At 39.6% G+C, this 19523-nt stretch overlaps 1 protein-coding gene across 1 annotated transcript in view; it reads left to right on the top strand.

The window, feature by feature from the left end:
• Positions 1–7378: 7378 nt before the first annotated feature.
• EYA2 (EYA transcriptional coactivator and phosphatase 2) overlaps positions 7379–19523 on the top strand; it is a gene marked incomplete at its 5' end in the record, with an annotated part of 32989 nt that continues 20844 nt past the window's right edge. The window contains 4 exons of the mRNA XM_010183299.1: positions 7379–7446; positions 9283–9460; positions 10958–11085; positions 11585–11668. Coding sequence (XP_010181601.1) covers positions 7379–7446; positions 9283–9460; positions 10958–11085; positions 11585–11668 — 458 coding nt within the window. The remainder of the gene's footprint in view (positions 7447–9282; positions 9461–10957; positions 11086–11584; positions 11669–19523) is intronic.

The following is a 19523-nucleotide window of genomic DNA, read 5'->3' as shown; positions in this document are numbered from 1 at the left end:
GGATAAAGAAAATAGAGGTTCTGTGCAGTATGATGGAGAAGTGGGATCCAACAGGAGAAAGTAGTGATGTTTCCCAAACCTGCTACTTGGCTATCTTGGCAGCATTTGTGAAAGTCAGATAGCATAATCAAAACATGGCTTAATGAGCAAAATCAGCATAGGAGACAGTCACAGAGATGTTTGCATGTCACAGAGACTTTTGTTTGTGGATTTTATTTTCATCACTTTTGTTGGATGTTAAAAAAAAATAAAGGCATAGGATGGTAACAGCTTGGGAAATCATGAACTTGGCCTTGATTATTCAGCTTATAGTGCAGTTGGCATAGAATATGCTAAAATGTTATAGAAGCTTCACTGAATAATTGATGCAGTATACCTAATAATATTTTATTGAAAATATCTAGAAGGCGATAGAAGAGCTAGTGTAAAATTACATGTAAAAATCTGTATCAAGAAACATCATACCTGCATAGTCAAGCACTTGAAAGTTAGGAAACACAAGATTAAAAATGCTGGTGCAGTATTTGTACTGCTTTCTGTTGTATCTCATTTCCAGGTGCTGTGTGAGGTAATGCTCAGGTGGAAAAAATAGAATGCAGTTGTACAGTCAAAGACTGATGATGTTTGTGGACAAATGAGGTCTGACCCTGCTTCAGTTAGCACAGGCAGGAGTTTCTTATCTGCTGTGCTAGCATTGGATAACGCTCTTGCATGGGCTTTTTTATATGTAATTTGGATGCAGCTTCTATTTATATTGGCAGGGTTTAAACACTGAAACTCCTGCACTACAATATTGTGACATTTAGAGCTACAAGAATACCTGCACTGTCTGAAGAAGATACCATTGACAATTATTAAAGATAAAAATAAAAGTATATAAACTTGACTTAGAAAGTCTGTATCTGGCAGATTAATTGAAGCTGAAAAGGCAATACTAGGGCAAAGATCACACTGGTTTTGTCCTGTTTCTTATCCCTTTCTCTGGGCATCCACTGTTGGCCATTGTCATGGTTTGTTTCCTGGAGGCACTGCAATACTGAAGCAGTGCATAGAGGGGCTGGAAAAGCCTTGGGACAAATGTCTACTCTAGAGTGTTCAGTAGAGTTACCATGATCTTAAGTGATGGGCCACAGAGTGGAGACGGGCTGCCCAGACCACTCTCTTCCATTGGTATTTAGAGATACACCTTGCTCAAGGAGAAGGAAATTGCTAAACATGTGGGCTGTGCTCACAGGCCATATTTTTATTCCAAATTGCATGACAGCAAATGTTATAGGGATAGTTAGATTTTTAATGCTGACCTGGGAACTGCAATCTCATAGCCTAAAGAGCACAGAAGGTGGCAAATCCAGTTTTTCTTTATCACGTCTTGTTATCTGTCAGTGAAGGATTGTGTCCAGGATGAAACTGCAGCTGGAGGAATCTTAAGTCTTTGGTGTCCATGGAATCACCTAAATAAAGTCAGTTTTGTTGGTTGTCTTTTCAGCTGGGGATTGCACAGAAACAGTCCACATGGATGTTCACTTTTTAGCCAAAACATTTCCTTGTGATTTGTTTCTGAAGACAATCCAGTGTGATTTCCTTCTATAGCTGCAGCATAATTTGTTAGGAGTAGTTAAAAGGAACACTTTCTCAAAATATAATTGCTTTCCCATGGTTCAGATCCTGAGAGTAAATATAAACCATCCCAGCACTTTCAACACCATTGTTGAGCTGGATTGAGCTGTACAGGTGACCAGGCGCAAAAGGATGGTAAAAGCCAGGCCCTTAAAACTGCTCCGGTCATCACTTGTTAAAGCTCTTTGAGGCTCTGTGGGTTGAGTACTCCCAGAAGCAGACAGCAGGGGAAGAGCTTTGACTCAAAAAAATTGTACCATAAAATGTGTTTTATATCACCATAGTGCCCTCAAACACCTGGCCAGGCTAGCAGGACTGAATGGGATTGTAGTGGGAGACAAATGGACATACTTTAAATGGGTTGCGTATTGGCGAGTATTATCTGCAGGAGGTGTTCATATGCTTCTGGGAGCAATGTCCTTTAATAGACACTGCTGATGTCAAGTGCTGTAACATTGTAAAGTCATGCTTTTCATCTAGGATAATATAGTACGCTCTTCCCTACACTGTCTGAGCCCTTCCAGACAGAAATACAAGACTGTTTTGAGGAAGGGCTCATTATGCCTAATGGCTAACAGTTGAACAATATGCTGCAAAGTGCATATGGGTTGAGGTTTTTTTCTCCTTTAACAAGTCAGATAGTCTTGAAATACCTCCACAGCTGACAGCCATGCAACATTTTATGAGTTTTCTTGCCCAATAAATGCAGGCAGATGTTGTAGGATTTGCAACCTTACAAAGCACTGGAGTATAGCTGGTGGGAGGTAATTTTGATGAGTGCTTAACCTCTCACTAAAAAAGTAGCAGCTTGAAGAAGACAATATTTACTGCAGGAAACATTAGCTTGTCAGAGAGCTAAAGCACTGCAAAGAACCTTTCTGAATGACCATGCAAGTCTTCAGCCAGATGTTCTTCATAGCATAGAGTAATGCACACTCTGCTGGGAGTTAGACTAAGGCCATTCCTTGCATCACTCACAGTCAACATTGTTTCCTGTAGGAAAACAGCTTGCTGATGTAAGAATACACAAGCCGTTATATACAAGCTTGTGAAATACCATGCAATTCAGCTGAACCCTGTAGGCATTTATTTTATTAGCGCTAAGCAATCAAATAATCCTTTGAGAGAACTCTCCCTGGAAACGCTGCGTGATTCATCTGCAAGTTAGAGGAAATGCTTGAATCTAAGCCTCGTTGTTCAATTTCAAGCATATTTAGAAGTGCCCATGGTAGCCACCCTCTGAACACCCTCATCTCAGTCCAGTATTTCATCTTTTGAGTGTTCATGGACTCACAGTTGCTGCTGGTAACCCAGAGAGCTGTGATAGATGCCTTGCTGTCCACCTGTGTCAAACCTGGCTATCTCCTCCTCTGATTGCTGAGTATTTCATGGAATATCAGAAGTGCAAACTATCTGTTCTTTTAAATATAGCAGCTTATTCTCTTTTGAGCAGCACAGGAGACTTAGAGAACACCTCCCTGATGTCAGGGACCCTCTGACCTGTGGAATGCAAGGACACAAATGTGATTTTCAAAGCTTGCTGTGGTATTGGTCTGAACTAGACCACAGGCCCATCCTGTCTCTGTAGTCACAACTCCCTAAGACACCAATAATCCTGTCTTGTACTGTGTATTCATAAACTGGAAGAAAACTTTTTTTTTTTTTGCAATCAGAGCTTAGTTCTGAAGATACTAAAAATAACTGTGAATATTCCCTTATTTTCTTTACTTGCTCTTACCTGGAAAGGAGGGGAAAAAATGCAGCCTGTTATTGCAGTGACTGAAAGACAGAAAGGGAGAAATTGAGAGGAAAGAAAAGCTGGCATGAAAGTTTTTGCAAGAGCACAGTCCAGTTCACACACCATTGAAGTTATCATTTACCATGGCATAGATTTTAAAATACTTGAATTAAAAAGGCAATGAGAGGAAAATAGCAAATGAAATCCATCTGTTTGAGAACAGGAATATACCATCAATCAGCTCACAAAGAGTTTCTCTATACATGTTGCCCTTGGACTCTCAGAGAAGGGCCACATCTACTTATGAGGAAAAGTCAAGGCACTGCATATGTACAGTATATGCATGCCTTTTATGCGGTATCTTTTCATGCAAGTGTGTTTGTGATATACATACTTTACAGGAACATTTGCATTAAAATACATCTGAAGAGCTATCCTTCTCTAGAGTCCAGATTGTTTTATTACCAGCTAAATGTTCTTTAAGCTACCTGTGAATGAGGGCATTGTGACATTTAGCAACTGGTTTGATTGAACACAGATGTGAACCATATTCCATATGGAGAAGATCCAAAGAGAGAGATCCTAGGCTTGTTTCTGATTTGCAAGTAGAAGTTTGAATGCAATTACTTGACATTGAGCTACCAAGGTAGATGGAAACAAATGACTTGCTCCCACATCTGCAGTATTGCAGATGTAAAATCAGCAGCAGTTTGAGATAGTGCACTGTCTTCAGAGGTCAGGGAAAAAAGCCAATATATATGAAAGCAAAAGTCTCGTAGAAATTGGTAGTATCCACTCAGAAATGGGAAGGGGCCAGGCATTCATGTACATTGCTTACCAAGAGGCTTCCTAGGTGTGCCCCATTCCACAGAAGCACTGCTTTCTAATGTCATTCCAGTCTATCTCTGAATATTACAGGAAGTGCTGTTAACTGGGCAAGCATTTTTTAAAAATGGTTACATGGGGAATAGGGCTAAAGTTTTAATGCCAGTATGCAAGGTCTGTTTGTCATTTTCCAGTGTTTCTTGAGTGTAAAATTTACTGATGCAAAACTGAAATTGCACATGGCAGAGTTTATTTTATTATGGAAATGTTTATTTCTTAACAACTTAGGGAGGAAAAGCAAACATTTGGTGCCAGTTCAGATGTGCATTCTGAACTGCTGAATTCTACAAGGCTGCTCACAGAAACTGTAGCTAGCAGGCCTCATTCTCTGCTCTTGAAGAGAGAGGTTTATCCTTGTCTTCATTGCCTGTGGTGCTTGTTTGTTTTCCTTCCCTTTGAACTGATTGTGCATCATTGAAACCATGGTCTTTCCAGTGTAGCCTGTAAAGTGGAACAGGGACTGCTATCGGAGTCCCCATGAAACAGCTCTAGTCCCCAAGACAAAGGTTGATGTTGAAATGAAATATTTCTGAACCTGAATCTTCAGGAAATTTCTTTTCCATGCAGATAATTGATTCTTTTTTTTCCTCCCAGTTTTTCATCCTTGTTCAGCTTGGAAGAAATTCCAAGTTTTTTACTAGCTTTGGTGGTTTGCCTGTCTCAGGTGTCCTTATCTGTAGCTATTCTGCTGTAACAATACTGAGCTGCTGAGAGAGACTGAGGTTAGTAGCTCCCAAGGTATACCCTGGGGTGGGGGAGCTGCATTCACCAAATGCAATGCTGTAGGGGCAAGTAAAAAATCAGGAAGTTTAGTTTCTGTCTCTGCACTACAGTCCTTCCTTTTGAAAATCCCCTGGGCAGAGGGAGCAAGACTGCAGCAGCCTGTAGTTGGACCTGGGGTAGCTCGGTTAAAGTAGCAAAAATATATTCTACAAAACTACAGTGTAAAATCCACCACATAGAGTCTAGTCACAATGTACTGTGAGCACAATTCATTTGCTATCCTTTCACTCCTGTGTTTCTGCCCTCTTATCCCACTCACGTACCTGCCCTGGGAGTGCATGGACACACTCACTTTGCACTGCTGGTGCAAAGTTCAGAGTAAGTTCATTCCAATTGTGCAGATCTCTCCTTCTTTTTATAATTTGCTCTGTTTGGAAACTAGGAAGCTATGGTATCATGTGCAGGTAGCACAGCAATAAACATGTTCTCATCACAATTAACACATAAAGCGTGAGTCCCTTGAGGTAACTCATCCTCCTCTTGACAGCTTTAATAAAGGATGATGGATTGTTTCTAAATGACAGTTTAGGAAGATCAAAAATTCCCCCCTGTATTGTTTTGAGCTCTGGTGTACAAGAGCTGTTTTGTGTTCTCTGAAAGTTGTTTTTGCCTGTAAGCACTGGGGCTCTATTAATCCCCTTCACAGTGGTGAGAAATGCTTAGTTACCACAGAAATATATTCATCCTGCTGCATACTTGTGACATTTTTAAAAACTGCAGAAAAGCAAAGCCTAGTGTGGGTGGGAGGTGGGAAAGTGCCAATAGCTGAATGCATTGCCATCTTTGGGATGCTGCTCTGGGCAGTCTCCCCAGACACCGTGGGTTGTGAGGAGGAGGAAGGGGGATTGGATACTGATCCACCCAGAGTTGCCTCCAAGGTGTAAATGCCAGGAGGAGGCATCACCTGAACCTACCTGTGCTGGCTCCACTCCCTGACTAGCATATGCAGGGGGCTTAGGGAGACCCAGGCCTCCAGGTACCTGTCAATCACCCTCTTTTCCCCTCTCTGCCCTTTTCTTTTAAAATAATACATGTGGCAGCAAATTAGTTCTGGAGGGCAGAGTCATCCCTCTTGTTTCTTTTTGGCTTGAGATTTATTTCCCAGTGCATGTGCTTTGTAGCAGCACTTGGCAGAGTGGAGTTTGTTCAGCTGTCCATTCCCTTGCTAATCTGGTGTCTTAAAATAAAAACAAGCAAGTGGGTCTTTGGAGAAAGATTGCCACATGAAGATGTGGAGAGAGTCATATGGTTAAAACAGCACCGTTCCGAAGTCATTCACATGGTAGGAAACCAGATAAGAGGAAAACGCTGAGTGCCTGATTAGGGCTTGGTCTGATGGTACATCATGGTGACAAAATGAAGCTCACACAAGAGCCCACTGTGGCCATGCAGCACCAAAATCATACCTCTTTCATTGTGGAGTTAGTGGGTCTGAATGCTCTTTGGAGCCCATCGCTTTCTATTAGGGTGGAAAATGGCATAGTCCAGCTTTTGCATCTTATACGTGAACTGCCAGCCCTCGGAGCAAGGCACTGTTGCAAAACACTGAAAGAAGACTTTTGGTATAGATTCTCATTAAACCACACAAACTCACAAAGAATTTCTCCATTCTAGTGAAACAGAAAGATTTTAAATAAAAAACAGTATAGACTGGAGTTAAATCAAGGCTAAAACTTGCTAGGGGTGCAGAATCCAGGGGATGGGAAGTTTGCAGCTCTCCTACTGCTTCCCTGTTGGGAGGCAAAGGAGGACTGTCCCTGTAGATCTTCTTTGAACCTTTACTTCTTCACACTTAATTTTTTGGCAGTAATGCTTCTTCCAGCTGAGGAGGCCTGGCTGGACATCCGCTGCTTCATGTGGGACAGGTGTTTCAGAGGTCTCTGCAATAATGATCTTACATTTCAGATATAAACACCAGGGAACAAATTTTCAAAGTCTTCTAAAAATTCCCGGGTACCTGGTCCATAAGGACTGATTCCAGGACATATCTATGCATGAAAAATTGTATGTATGGTTGTATATGTAATCTGAGGAGTTTTCCTACAGAAGATGATAAAAAATACTCTTCCATTATTTATTGAAAAAAGAAGTAACTGAATTTTAAATTTGGGTTTAATCCTTGTTTTCTAGCTTTGTTTCCCAGCTCCATAAGTGTTTGTTTTAGTGTATGTAATGGTTGTCTTTGAATGCCTTTCAGTAAGTAGACCTCAGTAATAGCCCTAAATTTTTACAGCCTATGTTTGTGATGTACTTTTTTTCTCGTGATCAGGTTCTTTACTGTTGGGTTATTTATATTAATATATCCTTTTCTTTGATTGCTGGTGTGTTTTATGACTATTATATTCTTCCTCTTAGGCACAACAGGGATTTACCAGGGAGCCAATGGCCTGACAAATTCTGCAGGATTTAGTGCTGTGCATCAGGTATGGTTCAGCATTTATCATTGGCAACCTTGTCACTTATTTTAAACACTTGGAAGATTGATAGATCAAATAGGTTATTCTGGTATTTACATATATTTAAGGAAGGTACTGCCATGTGCTTTGCTGAACACCATTCTGCTCTACTCCTGTGGCCTGTCCATTTGCTGGACTTCTAGGTATCTTGATTACTTTTAAGATATGTTTATCAGTACACACACTTGCACAGAGCACAGTCCTTGCAGGAGCAGGACACGCTGACAGTCTCTGCTGCTGTAGCAGTGCCAAGAGTTTCATCATTCCTCTGCCATCTTACAACTTTCAGATATGTTTTCTGTCCTCTACAGAGAGCTCCACTTCTAGCATCATGTCATCTGTTGTCTTGGCACCATGTAATAAATATGAACAATTTGAAAGAGGCATTGGCAGGCCCCGCTTGAATATTGAGCCATCTGAGCTGGCTGTGCGCTTCCTTCTTTGAGAATACACCTGTCTGTGGGTTTCATACTTCAGATACCATGATAAATGTGTGTGTGTATAAATAAACAGCATGCGTGTATACACAAGACATGTTTTGCAATAGCAAATGGCTCTTCTTGATTGGACCAAATGAATGAGTACACTGTCCTAGAAAATGTGTTTTTGTTGGCCAGGAATTTCAATTCTTTCTTTGTAAGGTGATTTTTGACTTACATTTTTAATGACAGCAGTGGATAATTTCTTTATTCAGTTTTGGCTAAAAACATAAGTGTTTGCTGGTAGAAGTGCGTTTGATTGAAGTATGTAGGTTACCTAAAAAGGGGAAAAATAATTAGCCTTTTTTCATTATTTTGTGATATTCTTTAAGAGAAAACGATTAAATTCTCTCATTTCTTTTTCAGTTTAATTGTTATTATGACAACTTGAGTGTTTGTTCTTGAGAAGCCTCCTGGTGACAGAAAGTTAATGAAATAGCTGTGGCACAAAGATACAGGCTGTTAAGGAGGAACGTGCTTTTAGTCATTCTAAAGACTGTTGTTTAATTTTATTTATTTATTTATTTATTTATTCACTTTCTTTTAAAAGAAACAAATCTTTTATGTTTTAATTGTCCAGAGACAAGTTTTCTAATCTAGTCCAGTGCCCTGCTTCTCACAAAAAAAAAAAAAAAGAATATATGAGGATAATGGTATGAAGTTTATTTGGGAGCCTTAAAATCAAAACAGAGGGTTCTGTGATACCTCAGCTCCCCAAGGTCACTTGCACCTCATATTTTTAGTTTATTTTTCTGTAGGTAGGGAAGATTGCTCAGTCATTTAGTTATTGCTGAGATAGTTGGAAAATCTCAACTGTGAACATTTCTGCAAAACAATTGCTACTTTTTTTTTTACGTTTTTGTGACCTATTCTAACAACTGATCAGAAAATGTTGCTGATCATGGGAAAATGCAGCTCTTCCCATTACCCAGCTATTCATTCTGTTCTAATTTCTTATGTATTTTGTTGCTTACAGAGACTCTGTGTTCCGTCACAGCCCTTTTCAAAAAGCCACCCTAACGTCATTCCTGCATAAAATTGTTGACCTCTGTAATACAAAATGTGTCAGCACTGATAAATAAAATCCTATAGAAAAAGCAGAACTTGCCTGATTTCTGACTTCTTGTTGGTTAGCTAATCACAATAAAATAGTATATTTGGGAGAAGCAGAAATGTAATTTCGTGAGTAAAACATGGTTCTTTAGTGAAATATTCCTGGGCTGTGACTTGCTGAATGTGTAGATAACACTGCTTTTGTGGTGCCTTACTTGCTTATAGGATAAACCCAGATACATGGAAGTTAGATGTTTCTTTTTTCTCAAAGGAATATTCATCATATCCGAGCTTTCCTCAAAGCCAATACTCACAGTATTACAGCTCCTCCTACAACTCTCCTTATGTGTCTGCAAATGGCATCAGCCCCTCAGCCATCCCAACCTCCACTTACTCTCTGCAGGAGTCTTCTCACAATATCACCAGTCAGAGCACAGAATCGCTGTCTGGTAGGTGCTTCTCTTCTGTTTTCAGTTTGGCAGTCTCAGCCACCTGTAGACATAAACACTATAACCTTGTTGTTAATTTTTTAAAAAGATATATATTTACATTGATAAATCAGATTTCCTAGCACTTAACAGTTCTACTTACATGGTACAACACAGGGTTTTGAGAAGAGATTAGAACATCCAAACTCTCTAAAACCATCCTGTGTAGTTTTCATGAGTATGTGAGGTTTGATCTCCTCTAAAGGTAGAACAGAAAGATAAAACAATTACATTCAAAACCTAGATCAGTACTGAGGGCTAACCTGAGTAGCAGTGAGTTCAAAACACACAGTCCAGAGTTTCCTGGTTGCCTGATGACTTTTTAGCCCATGTCACTGTAAAGGTTTGTATCTACCTCTTAAACAACATGTAAGGTATGCATTTAGAAGTAAGTACATAAAGAGAAAAAGTTTGTGTTGATTTTTTTACAGTTGAAAGTTCAAGATTAATTCCACACAAAAAGGCTTCAAAATTTGTGACCTCTCTGAGTGCTTAATTTTACAAGTCTCAAAGCTTAAACAGTTTGTGGAATTACTGATGGATTATGATCCTCCAATGTACTCTTCAAGTACAATCTTTAGATATCACTTCCCTACTAAAGTTTTCATTGGCATGCAATAACATTTATATAAAATGCCACATAATTTGTGGATGATCACAGTATACGCCCACTGTAGGTCTGCTGACTTATGAAACAAATCTGAACATCTGTGGTTGCTCTAAAAGAAAAATAAACTAATATTGGTTTTTAAAAAGAAGTGATCACAGATTGCTTTAAAAGCAGTTGGAGGATTTTCTGTCCTTAGATCTTATCTCAGCCTTTTTGAGAAAGGGTGATTTCAAAAAGGCTTGTTAGGCACAATCCAAGGTTCTCTGAAGAATATGGTTATTCTAAGAAGCTGGAGAGACCACAACTTAGCAAGGTGAAAAGAAAAATATGTTTGAAAAGGATTTGCAATGTAGGGTAAGTGAAATCCGAACAGGTTTATGAAACTCAAGCCAATCAAAACAGATACTTTATACAAGGGGAGTTCACCTTTGACTGTTTCTTCTCAGTTATTTCTAAAATACTGTCCTCAGTGAAATGGAATATGGCTAAGCAGGCTAATTCTATATTTTTAAATAAAAGTTGTTGTTGAAAGTATATTTTTAATTATGAGCATTCATCAAATTTAAAAACAGAACAAAAAAACAGAAAAGCAAATTTTTCAGAGGTTGAATTGGTCTTGGTTTCCTTTTCCATTGCCTTTCTAATTTGTCTCTTGAGAAGCAGGGCTGGGAGTAAAATTCAAAAGGCTTTTCAATGAAAAATATGATAAGATATTTGAAGTGACATGTCCATCTTAAATGTTATACATACAGCTTTGGTGATTTTTTAAAAATTATTTTAACAGTCTTAAAAGTTACTTCTTTGACGGTGTCAGCTATTGACAATGGAATTTCTTTTTTTCATAATAGGAGAATATTCAACACCACCAGCAAAAGATGCTGAAACAGACAGACATCACAGAGGGTCAGATGGAAAGGTACGAGCTCGGTCAAAAAGAAGCAACGATCCTTCCCCTACTGCTGACAGTGAGATTGAGGTAATAACTTTAATTTATAATCCCTTAGTAAATCCAGCAAAAATAAACAGTTGCATCTATTAGCAAACCCTACCATCAGACTAGTGAGTTATAAGATCCAGAATAAAATCAGTAATATAACTGGAGCCTGCAGATGTGGGTAGTCAAAATAATTGCTCAATTTCTGTGATATCAGCATCTCAAACTATTCTTCATATGTACATTTTTTTTCCTTTGGGCTTGTTATAAATCTGGTGTTTTGTTCCCCTGACTTCACATGTACCAGGGGGTTTCTGTGGCTGTTAGGAGACCAGACTCTCAGGATGACCAGCACACACAGAGTTCCAAAATTGCTGATGTTTCATTTTTCCTGCTTTCACAAAGCATCCACAGTCAGTGGTCCAAATGGGTTTGAGATCTTAAAAAACTCTAGTCCAACAGGACATATTTCCTGACTGAACAAATTCTTGCAATTGCTTAATATGTAACTATATTTCTTTTTTCCACTCTGTCATCACAGCGTGTGTTTGTGTGGGATTTGGATGAGACGATAATTATTTTTCACTCCTTACTCACGGGAACCTTTGCATCCAGATATGGGAAGGTAAAATTTAATTTTTTTAGCATTACTGCTTGTCCAGCCAAATTGCGTCAGGAACTGTGGGGACAGTTAATGAGACAGCTTTTCAAACAGATGCTGCCAATTTTATTCAGACACATTTCTATAAATATGTCCTGTGGTATTTCCTTCTAACTTGTGAAAATTTAATTTACCTCCCTTTCATGCTGCAAATAGCCCCTTGTTTTTCAAAAGCTTGTATTGTTCAGCTGCTGCTAGATAGGACATCAGGATGTTCTTGCAATGTCTGTTGTCAGGCAGCCAGACAGCGTTAACTCTAGCCTGAATGAGGTAACCAATTTTCTGTTAGACCAGTATTTTCTTATAAATCTCAGACAACTTTTTAAGAGAGATTTTGTGTTGGTCCGTCTAGGTTGCCATGAAGAATACTGGCTTTGCTTCCCACATGAGTGCTGAGACTCACATTTTTCAGGGGTTTTAGGAACTGTATCTTTAGCTATCCATGCTTTACACACCCATTTGAGATGCAGGCAATTTCATTTTTCTTAGGTAACTCTCTCTGTGGCTGAACAGACTGAACTTGGCTGCTAAGGAGAAAACCCTGGCTCTTGGATTTAGTACCATGTGCTTCAATTTCTTCCTAAGGCAGCTTTTTATGATAAACACTTAAGTCACCTTCAATTACAGAATGTCAAACACTTAAATTGGTAGGGAAAAAGACAATATCATTACCTAATTAAAGGTGGATGACCTGGCTGGCAGCTGTTTCCACACATGGCTTTGAACAGTCAGCTTCATCAGGAGAACGGAAAATAACCCTGATTCTCTCTAGAAAGCAGAAATATGATTTGACATAATTTCATGGCTTTACCAGCTGTACTTGTTTTACGATGCTTATAACAAGCTCAATGTGTAATTAGAAAGATAGATTTATTGTTCGCTGTTAGATGTGCCCAGTTGTAAAGGATATAAAATGGTGTTTGTGGTGTGGAAGTCTACTGCAGCACTTGGAATGCTGCTAACACTTCTAACAGCACCCTCTGAAAACCAAGCACATGTTTTCAAGCAGGGATTTATTCAGACCCATGTTGTACAAGGTAATTGAAGTGGTTACTTTTCCCAGGGAACATAATGAACGAGGTAGTCTGAGGTATACATGTGTAAGCTCAAACCTACTACCTGCAAAAAATAGAAAGAATTAGGCAGGATCAGGAAACATAAACTTACACTGTGTAGGTCTGCTATGTGGTCATAGCATTGAGTAGGGGCTGCAGTATGCATATGGAGAATTCCCTTAATGGGCTGACTTGGTCCTAACATAAAACCTCTGAGGCAGGTGCCTTCATCTGTTGCCTCCTACACAGACTTAAGAGGGTGTGGGGTTAGGATCTGCTGCATGGAGGCAGCTGATCTGCTTCATGGGTGATGGACCCATGAAGATGAGAAGTCCTGCCATCTCAGTACCTGTGAGCTCTTACTGCCACAAAGGCAGAAGCTGCCGTCTTTAGCACAGCTGGTGTGGGGATGAAGTGGGGTCAGGGACTGGAGCCAGAAGGAGTTTACGAAAAGCACTCATCAGTGGCTGAGCTGTTCCTATTGGGCTTGAGAGCAGAGTTAGGCCAAAACAGGACACTTGTAAGCAGCAGCATGCAAAAGGGACTGGGGAGAGAGGAAAATGGGGAAAATGAAAACTCAAGAGTTGTCTTCTTCAGAAGGCCCTTAAAGGTACAAAATGACAGACTTCTGTTGGCTGTTTCCTTCATACAAATGTAAAGAATTATACAAACAGGGATATTCTTTTTAATCACCTTTTCTATGGAGTTACAGCAGGGTCTTTGAGAAACTTCTCCAGAAGGACTTCTTTTGTAGTTCTTCATTTGATTCATCAGTATTAAATTTTTCAGGGCTTTCCTATAAGGGAAGCGGTTGTGTTATAAAAGTATTATAAGCTAACGGCTTGATCCAAAGACAACCAGAGGCTTTGGTGGGCTTTGGAACAGACCTTAAACCAAGAGGGAAATACAGCACATTGAGACAGTCCTGGGAACCATTAAATTGTAACACAATTCAAAAATGTGTAAGTGAGCTGAACTATCAAGTACAAGTGAAGCAGTGAGCCAGAGGTTAATAGAGTTTCAGATTCTCTTACTTGAATGATGTAGGAAGTGTTAATCTTGCAATAAGTTGTCAAGGCCTAGAATTCTTATTTTTGTCCATAATTGGTCATAAAAGATTCATGTGCCCGTAATTAGACATGCACATGCTTTGAACTAAATCTCACACGTGGAGGTCTTGCTTCTGTACATCTTCCTCCAGAAGAAGTGTCAGTTTATATGATCTTCATCATTCCCCTGGCCAACATTAATGTCCCAGTATCTACCAGTTGCACTGGTAGAGCTGCTGTGCAGCTACTCAAAGAATTAGTCTATAAAGTTGATCAAGCTGAAGAATAAAACCTCTTTCTGGGATTATTTTTCTGAGAAGAGAGGAAGAAGAACATCAGCATAGCCTCAGAGATTTGGGTCTCTCCATGTTCTCTAGCTACAGAATCTTAAATGGTTCTGTGTGTTGCCCGTTCCTTGGTGATGGCAGCAATAGGTAACTGGGGGGGGAGGAGGGAAATAGGCGGAAGAATTCACAAAAAGTATTATCAATTATAGTCATATTATTAATCATTAATGCTTCAATGTCTGTTTTCTGACCTGATTTCATGTGAAAATTCTCTTTGTTTGGTTTCTGAGGAAAACCTCTGTGGTCCTTGCCACACATTCTCCTCAGAGCATGGACAGTTCATCTTGGGTATTTAGATGAACTTTAGCATGAAACTTTCATGCTTTGCTCACAGCATTAATGGAAGTTAAAACACAAAATTTACTCAGGGTTGAAGCAAGGTTGAATAGCCCAGCCAAGGTTGCCCCTTTTTTGTCCCCTGTGCCCATACTCTTTGCCCTAACCCATGGATTACGGAGTCATCAGACATTTGGTCTTAATGTATTTGCCATATGGCCACTGCAGTATAACCTTTATAGTGGCAGTCAGAATGGCCTGCAAATTCAAGTCTCCTTTTGCTTTCTTGCCCACGGTTGAATGGGTGCATACCTGCACAAACTTACAGAGTCACGGTCTAAGTGATCGGGGCAGCAAAGCTGTCAAACCCGAGGAAATCTCTCCACCCTTTGACTTCTCAGCAGGAGGCCCTCTGACTAGAAAAAGCAAAAAAAAGGTTCCATAGGCAGTTAACCCTGGTTATTACATTCAGGAGGGTTTGGAAACCTGTTCTGCAGGGTTCTGATCACTGTATGGGTGCACAATATTTACTGTGTGCCTAGAGACCGCAACAGATGTAGACAATCATTGTAGTTTAATCTGCTGCCCACCCAGTGCTTTTAATCCCTTCAGGCAAGTATAAGAGAACTCCTGTTCAACAGGAAGATGGTTGCAGCCTCTGCAATGTCTGCAAAGATCGACTTGCCAAATCACTGACTAAATATAATGGGAAAACTGAGTCAAAATCCATAACAGTGTTGCTGGGGTTTCACATGAGTTGGGAAAAAGTCAAAGGGCTTTAGCCATTTGTTTGAAGCAGCGAGACACAATACAGACAGACTCTTCTGGTCATATTAATTCAGACACAATAAAAAGAGATTGAATGAATTTTGGTGCCAAAAAAAATCATGAGTCTCTTCCCCTTTCCCTGACTGAGATATTTGCAAGCTTATTTCATGATCTGTGTTGTCAAAAGCATTAAAAAAAAATCCCTGCATCTCTTTCAGTGTGAGAAATTGTAAGTATTATATTGCAGATTCATTCATGCTTTTCAAAGGACTAGTATAAAGAAAAAATGGGGCACTCTCTGTGTTGTTTTCTTTAGCTTAGTGGCATGTGTGAAGTTAATACCTTTTCTCAGTATTTTGCATTGTTCCCAGAATGCATGGTGGTGTTCTGTGTTGGTACGCTTCTTGCAATTTCAAAATGGATTGTGAGTAAAGTAAAATCTGGAGTTAAAATTCATCTTTACTTGCAAGTTACTCTGAAATCCTGGAACCAAATGGAAAGGATTCAATTTTAGCACTGACTTAAAGAATTGAATACATAGGACAGTCTAAATTCTTGAATTGTGTAGGATCCGTATCAGTACTTTGATGTCTGCTGATACCTGAGAGTTACACTCTATAAAATTCCTTGTAATATGCATAGCAATTTCTGAGCTTGTTCAGCATCCTGAATAGGCTCAAATTAAGAAAAACATACTGGAAAAAATAATAAAGCAGTTTTAAATCAGTCATGCAAAGTCATGCTCTAGATTTAGTTAACCTTAACTGAAAGGTGTTTAGACTGCCTGTATTACACTGTGTCCCTGTGAGCCTGGACTGTGTGGTTGCTTTGCCTGGAGTGGCCAATCTGGCTCCTTTCTGTGGGAATTTGTGATTTGCCTCATAGTTGCTTAATTGATGTGGAGGCTGTTTTCTATGATAGCCATATTTTTAAATTGTTTTTGCGTGTCAGAAGTGGCAACATGAGATTTATCCAAGTTGTAAGCAGACGGGTATAAGTGGGATAGAGACAGGGGTTGCACTCAAGTTTCCAGCCTTTGCAAACTTGGGCTCTGCCTCTGATGAGGGACTTTTTGGACAGGATAGCTAAGGTTGCTGCCTGCTCCAGCTGAGGACAGGACATAAACACTATTTTCTAGCATTTCAAGCAAATGTCATAGCTGCTGTATGTTGGCTGGCTGTGAACTGGACTGTCATGCTCTCACCAGAAAAGTTGTTGTGGATCTAAGAAACTTTATTCCTCAAAAGTTTCACTGGCAGTTATATGTTCATACAAAAAGTTTTCCTTTAAGTGAATTATAATTTCCAATTAAAAAAAGAAGTCATAGAAAAGTTCCTGCTTGGTTCTACTCAAGATCCTTGTAAAACCCTAGGGTGTTTTTGTTTTTGTTTTTGGTTTTTCCCCCCCTCGCTTTCATTGAATGCTTCAAGTAGCTTTTCCCTGCTTTGTTCTCTCGCAGGGCTCTAAAGCAAGGACCTGATTGAAACACCATAGGGATTTAATAAAATCTGATGGTGATTCATGCTTCTAATGGCCGATTCTGTCCTTTACTACTTTACAAACTGAGAAGGAATAAAACCCCATTTTATTTCTCGGCTGTTAAAAACTATTTGTAGAAGTCACTAAGGTTCAAATCAAAAGCGCCCTCCCTTGAGAACTATTAGTTAATTCTAAGTGCCATGGCATCGCTTTTTTCTTCTTCTCTCGCTTGAGATGTGGCCTTATATCACTACTGCTGTTCAAACATCTGAGAGTTTTCCATCCCTTTGACAAACATGAGCCAAAGTGCTTAAGGACATCTGTTTATTTTATTTCTTTAATGAGAAAACCTTCTAATTTCTTACTGGCTCAGCTGTGTTTATTTACATTTTGTTAGTCATATGTGTGGGGCACCTTGGGACGTTAAAAACCTGCAGAGGCCTGTGCTGAGGGCTGCTAGCAGGCATCCTGGTCAGAAAGGCAGAATAAGCCCTTCCTAAGAAAAACACAGTCCTTGGAACTCCATAAAATAGATTTTCAAAACAAATAGAGCCTAATTCACTCAGTAGATCATGGATTAAGTCAAGATGAATACAATTTGGAAAGGATTTTCTGAGGAAGTTGGAGATTTTTTTACCCACTGGAGGCTAAACCTTGTATTTAATGCCTTTTTAAGTTAAATTAAAATAGCATTCAATCACTGCAGGTAATAAATACGTCTGTTACTTTAGACATGCTGCTATATCAGTTATTATTTCATTACTGGAGAGAAGGGAGTAAATAATTCTAGCCATTTCATTATTTCAAATGTGTATTTCGGAAGCAAACATCTGTGTTTATCATCTGTACTGGTTGATGAGAAGCAGCAGCAGAAACAGCAAAACCAGATCCACAGCAGCTTAGCTGGTGAGCAAGGGAGATGCTCTGAGCTCATGTAGATGTAACCTCTGGTGCTAGAGCTTAGGTGAGCAGAGGATTTGCTAAGCAAAGCGCATGTGTGACATTTGGAAGTATTAAAGGATTATTTTTAACATAAAATGCGTATCAGAAACAACGCTGGATTGTCAAACAAGCGTAAGCGGAACCTGCTTTCCAGTATTGCTGAATCATGACTTGATTTTAAGGGGAAAATAGTTTAAAAAGGGACATAACTTGTGTTAGGAAGTGCATGTGCAAAATATGCAGTTGTGCTGATAGAGTGTACACAGTGATGTGTTTCCGTCAGCCTTTCCAGGAGTTTTGTATTTTTCACAGAGCTATCAAGGGCTTACATATAGAAGTACAGTGATTGTCCTGTGTTGAGGAGAAGGGAATGAAGACTTACATGGTCTAAATTCCGCTTCATCTTTTGATAATTTTGCCCTGTATAGTAAAAAATTATTTGTAGATTTCACAGAATCACAGGATGTCAGGAGTTGGAAGGGACCTCAAAAGACCATCCAGTCCAACCCCCCTGCCAGAGCAGGATCACCCAGACCAGGTCGCACAGGAACGTGTCCAGGTGGGTTTTGAATGTCTCCAGAGAAGGAGACTCCACAACCTCTCTGGGCAGCCTGGTCCAGTGCTCTGTCACCCTTACAGTAAAAAAGTTTTTCGTCATGTTCAGCTTGCACCTCCCATGTTCCAGCTTGCACCCATTGCCCCTTGTCCTGTCATTGGCTGTCACTGAGAAGAGCCTGGCTCCTTCCTTCTGACACTTGCCCTTTATATATTTAAAAACATGAATGAGGTCACCCCTCAGTCTCCTCTTCTCCGAAATAAAGAGTGGCTCCCTCAGCCACTCTTCATAAGGGAGATGCTCCACTCCCTCAATCATCTTTGTGGCTCTGCTGGACTCTTTCAAGCAGTTCCCTGTCCTTCTTGAACTGAGGGGCCCAGAACTGGACACAATATTCCAAATGCGGTTTTTGGTCATGAATTTTTGGTAGTACCGAATAAAAATAATTTCCATTTGTTCTCAAGCATCATGGCCCAGCTTTTAACCTGTATTTAAGTACAGTATTTCCACAGGACTGGAATCCATTTCACAACTCAGGAGTTCAGACACTGGATAAATTAGAGTGGTCATTGCTGCTTGTCCCTAAGACATTCAGAGCGGGTGGAGAACCTTTTCAGCCTCCATCTGCTCTTGAATGAGATGATTTAGTGACTGACATGACCATTTGCTTATTGGAATAATTTCCAAGGTGTAGTCCCCAATCATTTCTGAACAGATATGTGCCAGTAAAAAGAGAGTCCTTCAGTAAATAATGTGCAACACCTTGGAAGTACCTGGAACTAGAACCTGGTGCACATGGTTAATTTCCCATTATTATGGGAAAGCCTTGTTTGTGTCTTAAATTCTGACCAAGGTAGAAGTTGTTACAACCAAAGAATGATTATTTGCACAGACTCTTTTTGTTGAAACATGTGGCCCTGGCATTTGTATCTTTGCTTTCTATTATTATTATTTTTATACTACAACCAAGCTGATCCATTTTCCAGGCATTTCCAAGTAATTAAACTCAATTAAAGCTATTAAATTCTTTCTTTTCGTGACAACTTCATTATTAACAGCTAACCACAAGGAGGAGATTTAACTTAGAAAGCCCTTGATTGTATACTAATCTGTCTCTCACCTCTGGCTGACACCTGTGGCAGATAAACCCTATAGAATAGGAGTCCGATGAATAATCTTAATTAATACTTTCTTCCTTGTAGAAAAGTAATTATTTGCTCATGGCATAAACAGGTATTTGGCAGGGATTTAAAGAGACTGATTAGTTTTAAATACTAGGGCTTTATTTTGGTTTGTTTTTTTTAAAGCTGGGTGGGGGAAGAGGGGAGGTATGAGTCCAAGATCCAT

The sequence above is a fragment of the Mesitornis unicolor genome, unplaced genomic scaffold (genome assembly GCF_000695765.1).
Source record: "Mesitornis unicolor isolate BGI_N332 unplaced genomic scaffold, ASM69576v1 scaffold20894, whole genome shotgun sequence".
NCBI classification, from domain to species: Eukaryota; Metazoa; Chordata; class Aves; order Mesitornithiformes; family Mesitornithidae; genus Mesitornis; species Mesitornis unicolor.
The sequence above is the reverse complement of the archived record's forward strand: the minus strand, read 5'-3'. Positions and strand labels throughout refer to the sequence as shown.